The sequence below is a fragment of the Acanthochromis polyacanthus genome, chromosome 6, assembly GCF_021347895.1.
Source record: "Acanthochromis polyacanthus isolate Apoly-LR-REF ecotype Palm Island chromosome 6, KAUST_Apoly_ChrSc, whole genome shotgun sequence".
Lineage (NCBI taxonomy): Eukaryota > Metazoa > Chordata > Actinopteri > Pomacentridae > Acanthochromis > Acanthochromis polyacanthus.
The window spans coordinates 26218934-26240025 of NC_067118.1; the positions used below are offsets into that span (position 1 = coordinate 26218934).

A 21092-nucleotide genomic window follows, 5' to 3' on the forward strand; every position below is an offset into this window, starting at 1 on the left:
TGTCCAGTCACATGCTCTCAAATGGATTGAGATCTGGCCCTTGACTTCACCACTCCAAAACACTCACCGTATTGCCTTTAAACCATTTCTGTGTAGTTTTGGCTCCATGCTTTGGATCATTGACTTGCTGGAGAATAAATCTTTCCCCAAGTCACAGTTCTCTTGCGAACTTCATCAGGTCTTTTCTCTATGCCTTAGTGCATTCATTTTACCCTCTACCTTCATGAGTCCTCCAGAGTCTGTTGCTGAGCAGACCCTCACATCACGATGCTGCCACCACCATGATTCACATATGGGATGGTGGTTGAGTGATAATGTGTAGTGTTTGTTGTTTGCCAAGCATAGCACCTACACCCCTGTCAAAAGTTTTAGGACACTTAGTCATTCAAATAAAGTAGAACCTGTCCTACAACTTTTGACAGGGGGTGTATTTCATCATATGGATGTGATCAGGGCAGGACTCTGATCATACATGTAAAATTTCAGGCAGATTGGAGCATGTTCAGGGCACTTTACACAGCATTTGAAATGTCATGGCGAAGGATCAAAATTCCAGAGGCCGCCACGGACACGCCCTTTGACTTTGGAAAAAGATTTTAATAACTTTGGATCATTAAGGCCTCCTGTATGTACTGGCCGAATTTGAGGTGAATTGGAGTTTCCCCCTAGGAGGAGTTCACTCTAGAAAATAAATGAAAAATAGGCTAAATCTGACATTCAACGCAAAATAGCTCACTTCCTGTTGGGTTTGGAATGTGGCTGTCACTGGCTTTTTTGTTCAGCCTGATGTGCTGCATATGTGTACCAAATTTGGTAGATACACCCCCTGTCAAAAGTTGTAGGACATGTTCTACTTAATTTGAATGAGAAAGTGTCCTAAAACTTTTGACAGGGGGTGTAGTCTGATGTCCACAAAGCTCAGTTTTGGTCTTATGATGCCAAAGAACCTCTTTCTAGTTGACTTAGTGTCTCTCACATGCCTTCTATCAAACTCTGGTTGAGATTTAGAAAGACCTTTGTTCAACAGTGGCTTTCTTTTTGTCACTCTTCCATACAGCTCAGCTTTGACTGGTGAAGAGCCCAGGAAACAGTCATTGTATGCACAGCCTCACCCATCTCGGGAACTGAAGCTTGGAACTCCCTCAGAGTTTCACGTAGCCTGCCTCAGTAGTATCTTTCTTGCACAGTCACTCAGATTTTGAGGATGACCCGTTCTTGGCAGATTTAGGCAGGAATCATATTTCATTACATTTCCTAATGATGGATTTAACTGCATTCCAAGGACTATTTAATGACAGAAATTTTCTTGCATTCAGCCCTTGACTCATGATTTTTAACAGCCTTTTCATGCAGTTGCTTGGAGCACTCTGTTGTTCATGGTGTAGTTCTATCCAGGAGTACTGATTCAACAACGACTGGGTCTTCTAGATATACTACAATAAACTGAGACACATTCACTGCACTTGAGATGATTTCTATTTTAGTAATTAGAGGACATCTAGCGCCAGTTGATCGCACATATGTTGACTGAGGTGAGTCACCTTATAGAGGATGAGTAGTTATGCAGTCACTTCTTTTTCCCTTTGGTGTTAGGGAGTCTTTTTAGAAGTTCCTGCCAGAAAAGACAAATTAAATTGACCATGATTCAATATTGAAAAGTGATTTTAAAAAGGAAAGCTTCCAAGGGCAGTAAATACTTTTTTTATAAGCACTGCAGGTTTTATTTTGTGTTGTTTTGGAAGTTGAGAGATATACACATCCATAATAACTTTAAACATAATGTTGGTAATGTGTTCAAATTATGTAAATTTATGTTAAGTTTAAACATAGGAATGACCAGTTTGTAAAGTAGCTCAAAACACAGACAGACGTGAATACCACACCTGCAATGTAGCACTCTCATCTCCACCCTTACGACACTTCTCCAACCAACAAAGACCATAATTTCCTAGGAAAACGCTGTGAATGAAAACCTTGTGTCACACATTCAAAACAATTCACGCCCATCCCCATGGGAACCAAACATTACACCTGTTAGTCATGCAACAAACACATTATTTTCACCTGATCAGTTCTCACAGCTTTGATCTATAAATACTGTAAGGTTTTACTAAACTGTGTGCCACTCTGGGGTTACACAACAATGAGCAAGTGACAAACGATTCAGCCTCATCTCATGGATTATGGCCTTGATGAGGGTGAGAATATTAAACCTGAAGAAGTGGAGGAGGCATCGGAAATAGGACTGAAGCAAATTCCGATGAAGCAGCAGATGACAAACAGGTGCTAAAAGCTCATTAGTCACAAATCTGTATAACATGAGATACTAATAACCTTCACGATGACTGCATGTTGTATTGAAGTGTCCCAGTAAGCCATGGAACAATAGCAGTTATGCAGTTTTATTATCTACGCCTGTGTTTATCCCAATGTGGCATGTCTAAATGTTTGCAGTGAAAAAAGCCAGTTCATTTGTTGGACATTGCCTTGGATTCAAGCCAACCTGTTCTCATTCCCAGGGCATCAAATACTGCCATTTTTTAAAAAAAACTGTCAGACAAGGCTTTCACCTAGTAGACTGTGAATCGTGTCCTGTGTTGGTCCATTATGCTTTGAATTAATTTTATTCAGTATTAGGTAGTGTCCACTAGGTTTTTAGAGCTCTTTCGTAAAAAGTAAATGACATAGCAAAACAATAAGCTGCGAGACACTGAAATGCACATAAGCAAGTGATGATAATTCTCTTAATGACTGCGGTCAGCCCCTTTAATATTGCTTTTAACCATTGTTAATATTGAAATATCCAATAGAGCAGTTTTAAAATGGTGGTTTACAAGAACGACAGTCCTGGTACCTTGTGTTGTTCTTGTTGTTATATCTTGGAAGTCTTGCCCACAATGCCTTTTGCTGTGTGGAGGGATGTAAACCCGGCTTTAATTAAGGGAAGCTCCGTATGAGGAGTTTGTTCCTCGCTGATGACAGCACCTTCCCACACACAGCAGCCTCGGCCGGCCTGGTGAGTGATGCACAAACGCAGGGATGAGGCTGCAACAGCACTACCTGTCAAAAGCAAAAAGAAACATAAGAAGTTGCAGTTCTGCACCAAAAAAAAAAAGGAAAACCAACATCATGTGCTACAAACATAATCAGTTCATTTGAGCACGTCGAGATTAACACGTCTGCATTTAAAAAATACACATAGAGCCGTATTAGGATTGTTTTATTAATAAATACAAATGATAAAATGTTTTAGTTATGTATAAAACCGCTATCATTTCAACTGGTTGAGGTTTGTTAATCATGTCTTTTTAGAAGGATTGATTTTGTTTATTTTGAAAACGTTTTCATGCAGTACAATGCTTTTTAAATAGCAAATAGGATGAATCATGTTGATCGAAAAACAGCAAAAAAAATTCCAGGCTTCTCGACTGTTGCAGTGCAAATGATTAAATCAAAACGGCTGAGAAAACAAATAAGGAGCGGCGATAATATCTTGTCAAGAACAAATTGTTTACACCTTTCTGACAGTTATCAAGCATAACAGTCCACATCGATAATATCCAGTTTCTTTTATGACTGATGAAGCATCCTCTCCTCTTAAATGGCTCACCACAGAACATTTGGTGTTACCACTAATGTGTTCCTGCTGGCTTGTAAGGTTATAACAGCTCTGGACCTTTGGTGAAGCCTCTTTCTCTGTTTGCCAGGATGAGTTATTATTTTCTTCTTTTTTTGGCTATTTGAAATCATTTATATTGTATCTAACCACTTACTAAACTCCATCCTTGAACAGCAACTGCTCGATTGTAGCTTAGTGACCATAACAAGACACAGTGAAACTGCCAGGATCTGAAAGTCTCCAGATGTCAAAATGTGCATGGAGTGATCTAGTAAGAGAAATATTATGGTTAAAATAAATACTGTGCCCATTGGGTTTTCACTTGTACAAACTCAAAAGCAAATGTGTAGGAATGAACTAAACAGTGTAAAAGTTACAGCCTAATGCAGGATGATGCCGCATTTAAACAGCAGTTAAATGTTTGCTACAGCTTGTGATCAGTCTTTTACATCACCATGGAGGAATTTTAACTCACTCTTCCCTGCAGAATAGTTTTAATTCAGCCACATTAGATGGTTTTCAATCATTGTAAGTTCTTGCCACAGCATCTCAATTGGATTCAAGTGCAGACTTTGACTAGGCCACTCCAAACCCTTCATTTTGTTCTTTTTGATTCAGAGGTGGACTTGCTTGTGTGCTTTGGGTCACTGTCATGCTGCAGAACCCATTTGTGTTTGAACTTTAGGTCATGCACTGATGGTGGAAATTCTCCAAGAGAATTAATGATAGACAACAGAATTCATGGCTCCATCAGTTATGACAAGTCGTCCAGGTCCTCCAACCATCACACTACCACCATCGTGTTTCACTGTTGGTATTATGCTCTTCTTAAGGAATACAGAATTAGCTTTATGCCAGATGTAACGGGATCCATGTCTTCCACAGGATCTTATCCCAAAGGCTCATTCAGATATTTTTTGTAAATGCCTGACAAACCTTTCTTTTTGGTCAGTAGTGGTTTGCACCTTGCAACTCTCACATGGATGACATTTTGTCCAGTGTCTTCCATATTGTGGAATCATGTAGCGAAACCTTAACTGAGACCAGTGAGGTCTGTAAGAGAGACATCAACATGCTCTTTGGTAGGCCGACCACTCTGGGAAGGCTCACCACTGTTTTATGTTTCTCCATTTGTGGATAATGTCTCTCACTGTGGAGTCCCAGAGCCTCAGCAATGGCTTTGTGACCCTCCAGACAAATAAATGTCAGTGACTTTTGCATCTGTTCTTGAATCTTTTCGAATGTGGCGTCATGTGCTGCTTTTTGAGACCTTTTAGCTTCTTCACAATGCCAGACAGGTTCTATTTAGCGATGTTTAGATTCAACAAGCCTGGCACTAATCATATGTGAGTGTGGCTGATGAGACTGAACCCAACTGCCAAAAGAATTTGCTCATTTGGTAGATTGGTAGTGAAAGGGACAATTACTTGCTGGACAGCATTTTTCTTTCAACAAATGAAATTATCATTTAAAAACTGAATTTTGTGTTTTCTTGGTTTATCTTTGTCTTACGTTAAAATGTGTTTGAAAATCTGAAACATTTAAGTCTGAAAAATATGCGCTGTGTATATTTTTCTATAATAAGTAGTCCAACCATGTAAGGGTTCTTCTAGAGCAAATAATCTAACACTGTACTGTAGCATTCAATGCTAACTATTTCTGCCCTTTAACACAACAGTAATAGTGCAACCTATATATAATAAATCATTCTCATAAATTAAGAGTTGGTGAGGAAAATTTTTTGGACATGTAGTTAAGGTGTTTGATCATTACTGTGTGCACTCAAGTGCCTGTTTAATACCCTTTGGTTGTGTTCATGTTTTAAAATGAATGTGGAGGAAACACCAAAAAGCCAGCAACAGTCGGTTTTGTTTGTTTGTTTTTGTTTTTTAACAGACTTGTGGATTTTCAGCTTTTGCATTAGCTTGCACTAGCCAGCAGCAGCAGCAGACAAAATTTATGGTCACTATTAAAAAATAAGAAGTTGATATGCATTTATTCATTTGTTTATATTTACTTATTTATGATTTATGTTTGAGTTTGAGTGCCAAATCTGCCAGCGTTGTTACTGTAAAATAACAGAAATATGGGATGCAGGGCTTTGCAAAGGACAAATTGTGTCTAACCATTCAGTCTTCTATAAGTGAAGTATCTGTCAGTGTTAAAATGTGCACCTTATCCTCAGAAACAGCACGGATCCTCAGTTTAACTGAATATTTAACATACTGAATCGTCTGTTTTGTGAAGGTCAAGCATATTGTGATCCTGTGTGGAGTAGGAGTTATTGCAATTTTGCCATTTTCACACCTATATAATAACCCATAACAACATTTCTTCACATATTTTCTTGCTGCTTTATGTGGAGGCTTTAAATACCTTCAGGTGAGATTATACTGTATTCATGACAACAGTCTGGCGCTATTTACTGTCTCCTGTTTTTGTCAGGTTGGTTATGATTTTTTTTGTTTTAAATCTTGCTACTGAAATGTTGTTTTGTATAGCTTCACAATCACACCTCCCCCGTATTTCACAGAAACAGTATGTGTTGATTCAATTAAGAAATTGGTAGCTAGAGCTGCTTCCATCATTAAGCCTGTGGGTATTTCTCTGAACACAAAAGAATGTTGAAGTCTACAACTGGCAGTAATGCAAAACCTGCCAACGTGATCAAAGGGTTGAAATTTAAACATTGTACATGTAGTTTTGATCACAGCAGGGTGATTGTACTATTATACTAGTATAGAAACGAGTTTCACCATGCATGCTTTTACTTTTGAAAAAACTACGTAATATAATGTGGCATGAAGGAAAATGACAAGAGACTTATTATATATTTAATAGGCTTTGAAAAAGAAACTTACAAAATTGGGGAAATGTGCTGAATTTTTGACTTGACGAGAATTAATTGATAAGATCACAAAAAACTCTAACGTCTGTTGGAGAAATATTCAGTTCCAGCCATCAGCTAGTTACAAGAGTTTGAATAAAGTCTTGAATCATGGTGGAAATGCTGGTCTGGCAAGAAAAAACTACCTACTAGAAACTTTCAGGCCTAGATTAAAGTAACAAGATAAACCATATAAGTCAGGGAGATTTTCAGGTGTTAGGCTGTGGATTTTGTTTCCTCTTGGACAGAGCTGGGCTTGCTGTTTCCCACTGTTTCCAGTCCTTCTGGTGAACTAAGCGAACTGACAGCAGATTCTTGGCAAGAGAACAAGAAAGCATCTTTCCAAAATGTCAAACAATTTCTTTGTATTTTAATTTTATTCCAGCACCTGTCAGCTTGAAAAACCTGTTCACTGTCCTTCTGAACAAGAACAAATCACTGATATATTCTTTGTGTAATTTGTTTTCTGCTACTTGCAGAATGTGACCAAATAACCTTTACAAAGAGACAATCGGTGCAGTGTGCACCCTGTCACACCTTGCTCGCTTTTTCTTCTGCTTCTTTTGTCTCTGGATTAACTTTTGACTTTAGTGACTGAGGAATCTAAATTGGCTCTCAGTGACCCCTTTCGGTCCCCTTAGACGCCGTATTGACTTTCTGCGCCGAGGTACCCAAGCCCTGTGCTCTAAGGTTGGCAGGAAAAAGGGGGGGGGGGAAATCAATCCAATGGTGAATGCGTGCATTTGAAAACAAGGATTCAGGAAATACACCTTGAATAACCTTCAGTTTATTATGTGGAATGGGAATTCAGGTATTGAGTTACAGCTGAACTGAAGAGTGAAGCTGCACATGAATGTTAGAAGTCATTTCCATATTAATCAGACAGCCGAGTTCAAGCGCTGATATGGAACACGGTTTTATCCTCGCCCCAGCCACCATCACACCTTTCGAAAGATAAAAATCCAGCAGCAGGAAATTTGACCCAGGTGCTCCATGTCTGTTCTGTTGTGTGACCAGGTTAACTAATGGACTAGCTAATCAAAGGGTGTTGGTCATGTCTGTCTCACCTTTGTCAATAGATGAGTGTTGACCTCTCGACTACACCTGCCCTCAATCCCTCCCACAGCACAGACACAGGAGCCCCATACACTCTCATTCAAAACAAAGCAGGACTAATCGGCACCTCCAGCCTGCTGGAATGTCCCCAGTTTCTATAGAAGCGGAGGCTTAGCGAGAAACCAGACAGGTATTTTGAACCTAAAAACAAGCCCAGACTCATTCACCAATGAAGCTGCACTGCACCTTTATGAAAAAAAAAAAGTGGGAGTGTTTGGGAAGCTTTTGTGTTTGTGCTCTCCTAGAAAGAAAACAGATTTGGAAGGAGGGAAATGCTGCAAAATGTGACTATGCAGCCATACAAAATGAAACAATGCCTTTTATTACAACTTACTGGCAAATGAAGTAATGGGTTTTCCACAAGAAAAGAACTGACCTCCAGTCTGTGTCGCTGTGTGCCGTTACTGCAGTAATGGCAATGACTGGCCATTCACGCTCCAGTAATATTCGGATAAGGCACAGTGTTGCAGCAAAAGAGGAGCGTTTTTAATGATTCCCGCTGCGATGCCATCCCTCCACTGTTATTACTGCACGTTCCATCTCAGTGAGAGAAGTGCATAAACACAGGGTACTGACAGACCCCCCGTCTCACACATGAATGGGAGAATTATCCGGCTCCCTCCTGCCCCAACACATTCATTTTGGGCCGCAAGTTTTTGCATGTTGCTCACAGAGCTCCATTTAGGAATTATTTTCAAAGCATTTGAGATGTTTATGTCATGCAGTTAGTCTGAAGTGGACACTGGATGGCACTTAGGAGTCCTTGTGTTACATATTTAATTCATCTTTAGGCCATTGTATGTTTCCTTTCAGGGACTAGTTCAATGAATTCCATTTCTGTGGTGGAAGAAATATTGGCAGCTTCATATAAAAGTGACAATGTCTCATATTTTAAAGATTGACAGTATGTTTTCAGTTTAAAATCATGAAATAGCTCAAATAATTGCAGTTTTGTACAGCTAAAATACAGTATGTGTCTCTGAAATGCAATAAATGTAAGTCCCGCAACATGGGTTTCATCACTCAGTGAAAGCTTTGATCAGCTGCCTGTTAAAATCATCCATTCATTTGCTTTCTTTGCTCTGAAGTCCCACGACCCAGGAACTATCAGAATTCCACAAGACGATCCAAGTATAAATGAAGAACCCAGCCAGGAATTTCCTGAGCTGCCTCTTAAAGGCATCAGAGAGTTCATAGAATATGCCTCCAACTGTTTTCTCTCAACCTTTCATCAATGCTGTTTTATCAGTTTTAATTAAGATTGAAGTAGGGGGGGAAATGAAAGCATTTTTTTTTAAAATTGAAGAAATGTCGGACATTCGGTTAATTGCATCCCTTGGCTGCTGCACATAGCTGGAATCATGGAGCTTTATTAGGATTCATTCTTTATTTATTTATTTAGTTGTTTTACAGTGACAGTGATTCTCAATAAGACCTAATCACATTGCACCATATTTGTCTAGAGCTCACACAAATCATATTCACGCAGAGGCTCTGTTATTTTCTGCGCATTCAGACAGCCCATTTGTATTCTGGATGTGACATCTCGAATCTGCATCCAAATGGGGAATGAAATATTTATGCTGCAAAATGACGGCACTCTTCATTGTCAATTTGCTTGAACATAAAAGTGCATTAGAAGGTAGGTGCATTCCTGCCCGGGCAAATCAGAACAGAATCAGCCAATGAGGCGTCGGAGAAAAAGAGTGAAAGAGGGGAGCATCAAATCAAGGTAGAGAGGCAACCCCTGGGCAGCTTCGGGCAATAGAGCCTACAGACACGGCCGACACCCAGGAATCTCACAGAAAAACATTCAAATAGATATAAATGTCAAAAGCCTCGGAAGCAAATACCATCGTTTACAAATGAAAAGCTCTTTTGTTTCATTATTCAAACATTATGCACATTTGTTCTGGGGTGCAGCTTGTTTTGCTGCATGAGAGTATGAAGAATAGCACATAGGACCAAATGGATTCAGAATACAAGCTGTTGCATATACATGAATAAACAAATAGCATCTGTAACAGCTGTGATATGCTTATGCAACGTTTACGTGTGTCATTAGTGAACACATTACTGAATTCATGTTTGCTGTACATACAGATTGATGCAAATGTCTGTAATGCCACACTCCTATATTATGCAATAGTTTGGGGTTACATACATATTTTTTAAAATCTGTTTTATTTCTTTAAAAAATTGAATTCAACTGATTGACGTAGGTGCAAACACCGATGAGACTGAAAGTGTCACTGCCTTAATCCTGAACCAAAATGATTTTGACGTTGACATACAGATGTGTTTATTGTAATTTGTGTCGGTGTCATTTCAATAGATAATTTCTTGCATCATTCAAATACTGGGAAGTGCTGCTGAGTTAATCTACAGAACACAAGTTGAAATAGAAATATCTTTACTAGAATCAGTCCTTGTTACTATAACAGTCCTATTCTACTACAGTCTTTCAATCCTCTGTGAAGGTTCACAGTGAAGACATCTTTCACGCTAGTCTATGCATGTGGCACTGCAGAGGCTTTGTACAATGAATACTGTGCTGAAGCCCACATTCCTCACAGTGACGTGTTCCAACGGAGCCATCGCTCTGCGTGCTGCCTTCAGGGAGTTCACTGCTGAAATACAGCACCTCCTCATTCAACAAATCTTTCTGTCCAAGGGTCAGCACTCACCCCCAAACATCTCTGAATGACTTTGTTAACCAGTAACCTTGCGTGTTCAGTGGATACGCAGCGTTTTTAGAAACCTCCAGACTGAATGCACTGTTTACCAACCTGTCAACTTTGAGGTTTTCCTCCCTGTGGGACAAAAATACAAGTTTAAGGTCAAGAGAACAGCATTTTTTGAAGTTGTGTTATTTGAAAGAGCAGAACCCTGTGGGACATCCTGGCATTGAGACAGTAAACAAACAGAAGGATAATGAAGAGATCACTTTCCACAAGCATTTATTGGAATGTTTTGTCTTCTTTTGGTTCATCTTTTTGTTTTAGCTTACGCTACCTATAAAGAGTATTCAGAGGTTTTGCTGTTTTATTGCTTTCAAGACTGAATCATGGTAGTTTAATTAAGCTTTGTTGACAATAATTTACAAAAAAAAACAATTTCATATTGAAGTGAAAACAGATGTCTACAAAGTAATATCAGTTGTCTAAAATGTAAAAGGGAAAATAAGTGATTGCAGAAATATTCATCCACTTCAAATCAGGATTTATGCATCTTTGGCCACCACTACAGCATTAGAGCCCATGTGGATAGGGCTCAACCAGTCTTCCACATTTGGACATTTACACCATTCTCTTTAGCAAAACTGCTAAAGCTCTGTCAGACTGCATGGGGATTGTGAGTGAACAGCTCTTTTCAAGTCCAACCACAAGTTCTCAATTGGATTGAGGTCTGGGCTCTGACTCATTTTTGGCCTCATCAGACCAAAGAACCTTCTTAGTTGACTTAAGAGTCTCCCACATGCCTTCTGGTGAACTATAGTCAAGATTTAATCTGAGCTTTTTTCCACGGAGGCTTTTTCTTTGCCACTCTCCCATAAAGCCTCAGCAAAGGAACAGGCTACAGTTGTTTGCACAGTCTCTCCCATCTCAGCCTCTGAAGCTCGCAACTCCTTCAGATTAGTCATAGGTGTTTTGGTGGCCTCCCTCACTAGTCTCTTTGTTCAGTTTTTGAGAACGTCCTGCTCCTCGCAGATTTACTCACTGGTCACATTACTTCCATTTCTTAATGATGGATTTAATTATACTCCAAGTGATATTTAATGACTTCTAAATATTCTTGTATCCATTCCCTGACTTATGATTTTCAATAGCCTTTCGACAGAGTTACTTGGAGTGTTTTTGTGTTTTATGGTGTATTTATAGCCAGGAGTGCTGATTCACCAGTGAATGTACCTTCCAGATTCAGGTGTTGATATACTATAACCACTTTAGACACATTTACTGCTCTCACAGGATCTCCCTTTCACTAACTGTATGACTTGCAGCAACAGTTGGCTGCACTTCTGTTGATTTAGGTGAGTCGGTGAAGGTTGTGAATCACTTCTTTTACGTTTTATATTTTAAAGTAGTCGACATTACTTTGCAGGAATCATTTTTGTACTTTGACATGAAAGGTTCTTTTTCTGTAAATTATTGTCAAAAACTTTATATTGACCATAACTCTGTGTTGAAAAGCAATAAAAGGAGAAAACATTCAAAGGGGTGAGTACTTTTTATAGGTTCTGTATTTTCTGCTTTCCACCTACTTGCATGCTTTTTCTGTTTTATATAAAGCACTATATAAGCACTTTGAATTGAATTGTTGGAATGATGGATTTTAAGTATATACTTGCAAAAGTAAACTTACATAAGAGCACATCTGATCTAAACCACTGTCACAACCCAGGAGCAATCAAATTTACAGCTTGTTAAATTGGCAAGCACACTATACAGACTGCTTGAAGTCATTCAGTGTTTGATTTACATTTTTGCATTGTTGTTTAAGCAATACCAATAAAAAAAAGCTGCTGTGAACACAATGCTTTCTTGTGGATGCAAGCTGCTGTTGAACACCGGGGCTTTTGATCTCATCTGAGGCAGATCCCAAAAAACAGCTCCCACTTTTGTCAGAGGCTTCAAGGAGACATCAGTTGTTGTATTTGATGCACACTGATACATGCTGCCAGTACGGGAAGGTCTATGTGTGGAAAGAGAAGAAATAGGTTCAAATATGTATTTATTTGAACAAACAATTTAAAACAAGCAGCATTATTAGTCTAGAAAGTCCACTACCTAATGCAATGCAACCAACAGAGCTAAAAAATATTCTCCTGCAAAAGCAGCAGAGTGGTTAGTAACCCAGACACAGAGCTGCCTTCAAGCAGTGGCTTTTTAGAGGCTCGTTTTTCAGCTGTCACCTTCCAGTGGTCCAAAAGATTGCCCAGAACAAGTCACACTGTCCAGCGCTATCTGGCCCACACTGAACACAGAGGTAAAGCACAGCCTGTCTCCAGAGAACAACGGCTCATAACTCAAAAATATTGGTGTCCTTGTCAATAAAATCACACATAAAGAAGATTGGGCTTAAATGAATGTGCTCTCCAGAGGAATATCTTGTCAGGTGAGGCTCAGTGCTCCTCTCTACCTCAGGAATGTGTCGGCACAGTTCTTACTCACCCTTCCCCCGCTTCCAAACCCTGCCATTGTGAGAGCTTTTCAAAAAGTCACTCCTTTCACAGTGAGGGATGTCTGGTGTCAACCCATTCTTCATCGAAGGCTGAAAGTAGGATATACATGCAGGTAGAGATTTCTTGCTAAGAAATGTATGTATGTATGTATGCGTTTGGAGTGGAACCTCCTGGCTATAATACACATAACAGCTCTGTGAAGTTAATTTGATAATCTATTATTATGTGGTTTGCAATGATCTTAGGGGTGAACAAAGAGAGCGAAATAGATATACATATTTAACTAAATGCAAAGGCAATTTTTTCTCTAATTGTAGTTGCAAATTGTATTTCAAACGCTTTTATGAGAACTAGTTTCAAGGGCTTTTGAAATGCTTCAGAGATACTCTGGCCCTAATAAAGAATGCGGTTTACTCCAGAGGTTTAGACAAAAATGAGGAAATTACAGCAGAGACTCATCAAATAATGAACACAAATCCCTTATTAGGCGAAAATCACAGGAAACTCCTTTATTTCATTTGCACGTTTTTGCCTCCCCCGGAGTTTTCCTTCAAAGCTTTAGAAGTAGATTAAATATTATGTCTGTTATGTCAATAAGACATCTAAAATGTGATGGTTTTACTATTATTCCTATTTCGTTGATCTCAGTAGATCTGGTAATACTTTCTCTTATATTTGCTCCCATTTCTGTGTTGATCTGTTCTTATTTTTAATATGTGGTAATAAATCCGCGCCACATGGCAGGGTGTGGCAGATTTTTATGACTGAAAAATGGGTGGTCCTACTCAGGTGCAGGCGTGTTATTGGTTGGTGCAGTCTTCTAAAACACCAATACCTGAATCAGGTGGAGAAAAAAGTCAGAGAGAAGCCTGATAGCACCCTGTCAGTTGCACCTTCGGTCCCTGGTGAAGACTGCTTTGAGCATTTTTGTTGATTGATGTGTTCTGCATTCACAGAGACACTGAGGAACTACAGGAGCAAATAAGGTGAGTAATGCATTTTAAGCAAGGTAAGGTGTTCATATATGCATGGAAAATTTAATAGATTTGTCTGAAGCGGCAACTATACCATAAGTAATAGTTTGTACAAAAGCACTTGTAGTGAATTTATTCAAATTATTAGCCCACCTAGAGAAATCATATGCTTGTAAACAGTATTAAAATTCAGCAGAATCAACCGAGATTTTCGGGAACAGGATGGTAGCAGTTGTGTGGGGAAAAAAATGTGCAAGCATAAGTGCATGAAAGTATGTCTATCTGCAAGCTTCAGGTGTGGGGAGTAAGCTAAATGTTGTGTTTCCCCAAGAGCAGGGCTCTGAGGCGGACAGATAGCGAGGCAGGCCGTGGTGTCTGGTGGCGGTGGTGGGCTCGAGGAGGGCTGTGGTGGGGTTGCATCACTGATGACTAAACAGTCATTCAGCTCAGGCCTGTGATAACGTGCCAGGACGCAGGATTCCAACGGCAGCCTGAAACCCTGGAGCCACAGAGCAGGGCAGGCCTGGTCTCGCTCAGGCTCAGGCTCAAACTTAAACTCAAGAAAAGGGAGAGGCCGACATCCAATTCCTCCTGCACTCATTGCCACCCCCTCAGCCTTGGAGGCTTCCTCATAAATCATATAGTCCCAACTGCCTGCACCAGGTTGGCCTCTATCCTGAAGCTTAACATTGAAAGTGAAGCTTAAGGCTTTCCTTAATGTAACTTAGCACCAAATGTTCCTTCAGAAACATCGTGATTGTGGTATATTACTTTTGGGAAACTGTGAAGAATCGGAGAGAGAAAGGGAATCTGAGAAGTTGAAGAAGGCTGTGTTCTGTTCTGACATTGTGCATTTGTGTCTTTAATTTCAGACACTGCAAGATTATTCCATGTGTTCTATCCTTCATTCCACCGGAGTCTGTATCTGCATTTAACCAGATTTCAGTGGTGTGAAGTGTAAGAGACATGGAAATACAACATCACAAGCTCTCGGCGATCAAGTCAAAAGTCAAGGAAGTAACTGAGTTTGTTCCTGCAGTTCTATACTTTTTTTCTACATTCTACTATATATTGTATGCATTGTTTCTGTAGCATATGTCGTGTATTTTCATCGATAAGGACTGCGCTGAAAACTGAGTGATATGAATAAATTTTCTGACCTTGTGCCCAGTGTTTCTTTTTTTCTAAAAGTGCAGCATCTCAAATCATTACAGAGCCATTATACCACCCACATCCGAGTTTCTGTGGTTCTCAGCCCCAGAGCAGGATTTTTTTTCATTAGCCAACATGGAGAATTTAAGACTCAGCCCACACAAACAACCTTTACTGTTTGGCAAATGAAGCTTATTAACAATTTAAAACATGCCCTCGCAGTAGCCCACACAATAATGCCATTAAACATGCTTCTCCCTGCTAGAGAGAGATGCATCTCCACTACTCCCAGCACACTTCTCTAAAGGAGTGCACATCAAAGGCGAACATAATAGTCGTTGCTGTTTTACTTTTCCATACCTCGACGTTGCTACTGTTTCAGCATTTTGTACAGATTCCATATGCAGGCAAGGCTTTTTAGTTTTTTTGTAAAGGTCAAACTCTTTGACTGCAGGGTTTTGCAAGCAGAACTGGTCTGGATAGAGCTTTTAAGTTCAGTGGAATTTTAAATAAAACAGAGCGTTGCATCTGGAGGTTTGTCAGCGTGCCTCTTGACCGCAGGGGTCTGTTTGGTTCCTGACAATCAATCCCCTTCAGAGAATGTTCAAAATGTGAAATAATAATAATACAACAGAGCAAAGCAACATATTTTTGGCCCATGGTTATGCATGTGGGTACACTCATATGAATATAAATGCACCCCCTTGTTCTCAGTGACTTCAAATAGATTTTCCCCCTCAATGGCCTCTGAAAGTATTTTAGTTACTTAACACTGTCAGGCTTTTGTGAACCACTCAGACAGCAAAAACGTATAGTAAGGAGTAGAGGCCACGTCCAAGCACAGACAAAATATCCCTGCATATGTTGTGCACTGCAGTTGTGTCTATGAAATGCTAGTCTATTGATGTTTACACCGTATCTAATTTTTATTCACAGCAACTTAGTGAAAATTTGCTGTGATAGTTTGCCTTTTCTAATATCTGTCGAATTAAGCTACTGCTAAAATGTGGTGCTGTGATAATTAATCAATTTACCAAACAGTCAGAGGTCCAAAATTTTGATAACTGAAGTGCTGTTGCATTCTTTGTTTGAGTGAAGTGTAATAGAAAATGATTTTTGTTAGTAATCATAAAATACTGATTAATAAGAAAGAAAAACAATAGTTTAGCTCCACTATATTTTCACTAACACTTGTACACAGAGCATTGACTCTTTCATAATAGCACAAATATCTTTTCCATGGTGATGAGCTGCTACAAAAAAAAGTTGCATTGTTTACACTTTAGCAAATTCTAGATCATTTTTAAAATTTGAAAACAAACTGCTGCGACTGTGAGCAGCTTGTACTGAACAGCTGATATGAAGGTCTGCAAACTCTTCTTCATCTTTCTGCTCCTGAGTTCAACGCTTGGAGAGGACACAGGTGAGAGGAAATGTTCCTACAGCAGGTGCATGTACATCAGCACAATAGGGGAAAAACCGAGTTAAAAAAAACAAACACCTCACTGTGACTCTGAATTTTGCTGATTGCCCTGCTGTGAAATGTGGATGATTCAGTTTCTATTCTCAGCAGCTGAGCAGTCTAATAAGACAGTTTCACGCCACACAAGTAGCGCTTGCTAATTGAAAGCACAGCCATGCTGCAAAATTGTTTTATTGTGTCAGCAGCGTGCTTCATTAGGGAGAATCTACAGCGTACTGCACGGTCATGCCTTTATGTGACAGCTGAGTACAAGCTAAAGTCCTGTTACCTGTTTAAAAAAAAACAACTGGTGTTCTTCCTGGAGTTTGTGCACCACTTTCATCAGTCTGTGCTTCGGCTGTTTAGTAGCGGACGACATCGGCGTCCATCAGCTGCAGCGTTTAGTGGAGATGCTGACGTCCACTGAGTGTGAAGACCTCCTGCTTGCTCTGTCTCATGCTGAAGAGAACATCTTCCAGCATCTTGAGCGTCTATCGCCAGAAAAAATCAACTAGATCTCGCGCCTCGAGTCAAGAGACACACCTCTCCGACTGCAGGTTAGGGCCCCTTATCAAGTGAAATGCAATCTCAGCTGAGACCACTTAAGACAGCATAAATCACACGTTGGATGTACACCACCTGTCAAAAGTTTTAGGACTCTTTCTCATTCAAATGAATGAGAAAGAGTCCTAAAACTTTTGACAGGGGGTCTATACATTGAAACACAGGTTCATATAGATACATAAGAGCAGAAGAGATCTGTCCATTGCACAAAAATGCATTTAATTTTCTGGTGAAGCTACAATAAGGCCTCAACAGTCATTATGAAAGTAATTCAGTGGGCTTCTTACAGGGTTTTTAGTACAAAATGTACTCTTCATGCTACTATCACTCACCTCAGCAAGAAAACACATCACAAAAATGAAACACTTTGCTAAAAAAATAGTGTAATATTGGCAGATTTTCAACCTCTCAGACTACTGTTTCCTCATATTAGGTGCGCGTATGTTGTCTATGCTTACCGTAACTGAAATTACTGTCTTAGGTAACAATTAAAGTAATCAATAACTTTTTCTTAATGTACATAAGGACATCCTAGTATTGCTAGAGGATGATCTTCGGAATACTCAATCTTTGAGAGTTACAGACAAGACACTGCAAAGACAAGAGACCTCAATGGCAGAAAAACACAGAACACTTTGAGCTGTAATAAGGTAGAAATGAAGGAAAAGTCCACCCTGAGACTTGTCCGTTTCTCACACGTCCAGCTCAGCTTGGAGAGTTTCCGGCAGGGAGCTGACTGTCAGAGACCTGTCTTTCTGAGGACCATATGTTTTGTGTTTACTAGATAGTGAGACTCAGTGCCGAACAGCCCTGACAGACTGGCTGCTGAGGTACGGCAAGGAGACCTACTACGACAGGCTTTCTCGCGCCTTGCAGCACATCGGCAGAACAGACATCGCCATTGGTGAGAATTAAGTGGAGACAGAAAGAACACATGCCTCCTGTAGCAATGAATGGTTTCCGCATAAATTGAATCATTTTGAGTGGTGCTATTAATGTGGTTGCTTTCACAAAAAAAAAAAAAAAACTCGCTTTTTATGTACACTACAGTGCTGTTGATAGCAGCAAATCCCTGTGAGCAGACATCACAGCATGTCCCTTGACAAAAGGAAATTGGAACAAAGCCTAAATTGGTTACATGGTGGTGCATTTTCAGAATGGGTTTATTTTGGTCAAGAAGGCCTCCTCAAGACTTTAACAACAGTGTATAATTGCTTCATTACTTTGAGATTTGTTTTAATTGGAACTTCAAAAGTGGCATATTTTGCACACTGCCAGTCTTTGGCATGTGTTGCAGTCCAGTGTGCACACAACTCCACAGCCGAGTGGCGTTGGATAGAAGGAGGTGTAAATGATCTGACAGAGGACTCAGTGGAGCTGACACCAGCCACAGAACAAACCATCTGCTCCTTTCATCAGCAGCTTCCGAGGGAAAAAAACAAAAGACAAGGAAAGGATGGGAAAAAGATGAGTTGTAAGACAAGAGTCTGGAAGAGGAGTGGGGAGGGGGACAGTGATGTCTTTGGTGAAAAAAACCCAAACTGTGGTTGCACTGTGCAACAATTATCGTACACTTGATTGCAGTTCTGAAGAGATTTAATCATACGGAGAAACTTGAGAGGTTCGTCTTGTTGTATTCTAAGCTGAAGGACAGCAGTTGCTATACTGCTAGAATTAATTAGGTTCAGGGAAAGAAAACAACTCTTAAATTCACGTTTACATCCTTTTACAGGATGGAATACATGAATATGTAGCAATTTACTATAAGGGATATAATGTTAGATTGAGCCTGTGCTTTTTTATTTTTATTTTTTACAGAAGTGGGAAAGAACATCAATCAGGACAAAGCCTTGAGTCTGAAACGCTACGTTGAAGGTTACCACAAATATGTCAGCTCTTTAAACCTTCCTTCGGTAAAATCAGACACACAGGACCAGCAGCGTGCACACCAGCGGGTCAGAACAAGAAAAGGTATGATTGTTTATCCCTAAAGCGCCACATAGTCACTTCAGTTTGGCTCATAGCAAAATAGAAAAAATGATGGAGAACTGAGTCCTCGCATGTGTGTCCATAGAAACCCAAATATCTTTTGGCTATTGATGTCAAGAGGCTATTTTTGGGTTATACCTCTGGAGACTGTCTGAATGACAAATGATATAATGTTTCACTGAACCCTGAATCTATTAAGTGTTTAGATGAGATGCTGGATTAGATTTGGTGGCCGTGGGCATGCTTCCAGCTCATTATTTCTCAACATCAACACTCTCACTATACAAGGGATTATTTCCCAGGACAGTTAGAAATTCAAAAATGTAATTATCACCTGTCCATTTTTTCCCCGTCTCCCGGGTGCCTCATTCAAGCTAAAACTTGACAAAAATGCTCCCGTAGTCCTTTGAGATGGTAAGTGTGTCTGTCCTGTTTGTGTGTGTGTGTGTGTGTGTGTGTGTGTGTTAGTGAGGGATCTGACATGGCGTGACCTGGATCTCATTGTGGAGCGACCTGCTGTACCTCCGTACCAGAAGGGACCTCTGGACGTAGCTCTTCCGGTCTTGTATGGCTTTCTGCTGGGCTTTGGAGGCGCCTTGCTTGCCGGCGTATCTTTCCACGTCATCATTGTCCACATTTCTTGTAGAAGGCAGCAGATCACTCCACGATCACTAGCAGTTCCAGTCGTAAAGTCACGGTCGGAGCTGTGAGGCTGGGAGATGCAGCTTTTGGGATGTCAGATTAGGTCTTTAGATTATCCAGGAAGGCATAAAAATTAAACTGACATAAAAAATAAATTTAAAAAAGCCTAAACAGATCTGTCATTTTTTCTTTTGGTGGCATTTAAAGAAGGTTTTAAAAGCCCTAAATCTTCCGGTCTCTTTATCCACAGTGATCACCGGAACCGACACAAGAATTCAATATCGATTTAACCACACTGCTGCTAATTATTACAAATATGACAAGATTAATGTTGTTTCAGATAAAATTATTATCCATGCTGTGTATTGCTGACTGGTAAGCATTATTGTCTTGCCAGTAGGAAGATGACTAGTAGTGTGACAGATGCGTTGGAACCCAGCCCTCACACCAAAGGTTGTTCCGGTGTTACTGTGATAGTGATGCCACTTTCCATTTCCCCTCCAAGTGACGGCAATGTGCCCGTCTGGCATCGAGGAACAACTAATTATCCAGCCTGGCGCCTGCTTCCCCGGAGCCTGCCGATACCTCCACAGGCAATCCAAAAGACTAATAACAATGACAATGCTAGCAGACAATGGAGCGCTCTCGCTTGTGATGGCAGCTTCTGGTGGGTGACAGAAGCCAAACAGAAAACACAGAGCTATATTTTTTGAAGGTGTAAAGTTGGGGACGATTTGTTAGCAAGCTGAAATAACTTGATGTATGAGATGCTACAGCAGAAGTTGGTCCATAAATTGGCGTCGGAAAACCAAACAGAATAAAAATGTCCATATTAGAAAATTCAAATTAACTTTGTTGACATGTGCAAGCTTTAATTAAGAAAAGCATTTGCTCACAACGGGATTATTTTCACATACTCTGCTGAGACAAACAGTTTCATAATAGCAAGACAGAAAACACGCTCATGGCACTGAAGTACTTTCGAGCTTCTTGTTCTCGGTTTCTTACACCATCCCTACTTTCTTCGTCATAATTGAACTAATTACTTCATTATACAAATCTGGCCTAATGTGCTTCAGGAGGCAGACAGCTTGGATTAACAGTGGCACTAAGCAGCAATTACAGACTATTAGTTCATAAATCAACATTTAAACAAATTATAGTGCCAAGCAGAACTGTTTGAGCAAAGCTCTGAAAGACCAAAAGAGCATGGATTTGAGTTTTGACTTATTACTGCAGTAGAGAACCAAAATAAACTTACAGCGCTGTGAGTTTCTCACTTTCTATTACTGTAAAATGAAAATCTTATTACTATACAGTGCTTGATTTGGATTTTGAAGAGGAAAATCTTTGAATTTCTGATATGTAAAACCAATAATACACAGTAATGACATTTCGTAACAGTTTGTCTTTCACGCCGTGCGTCTTTAGACAACTCTGAGTTTCACCTTGACCACTAAGCTTCCCAGGTGGCACAGCAGAAGTCTTCACGACAAAACTTC

At 39.9% G+C, this 21092-nt stretch overlaps 1 protein-coding gene across 1 annotated transcript; it reads left to right on the forward strand.

Annotated features, from left to right (window-relative positions):
• Positions 1-16292: 16292 nt before the first annotated feature.
• On the forward strand, positions 16293-19658 carry LOC127534493 (transmembrane and death domain protein 1-like). Its single transcript, XM_051949745.1, is given in 6 exon segments — positions 16293-16356; positions 16762-16887; positions 16890-16952; positions 17744-17863; positions 18778-18930; positions 19417-19658. Coding segments are annotated over 6 exon segments (768 nt in total).
• Positions 19659-21092: the final 1434 nt, after the last annotated feature.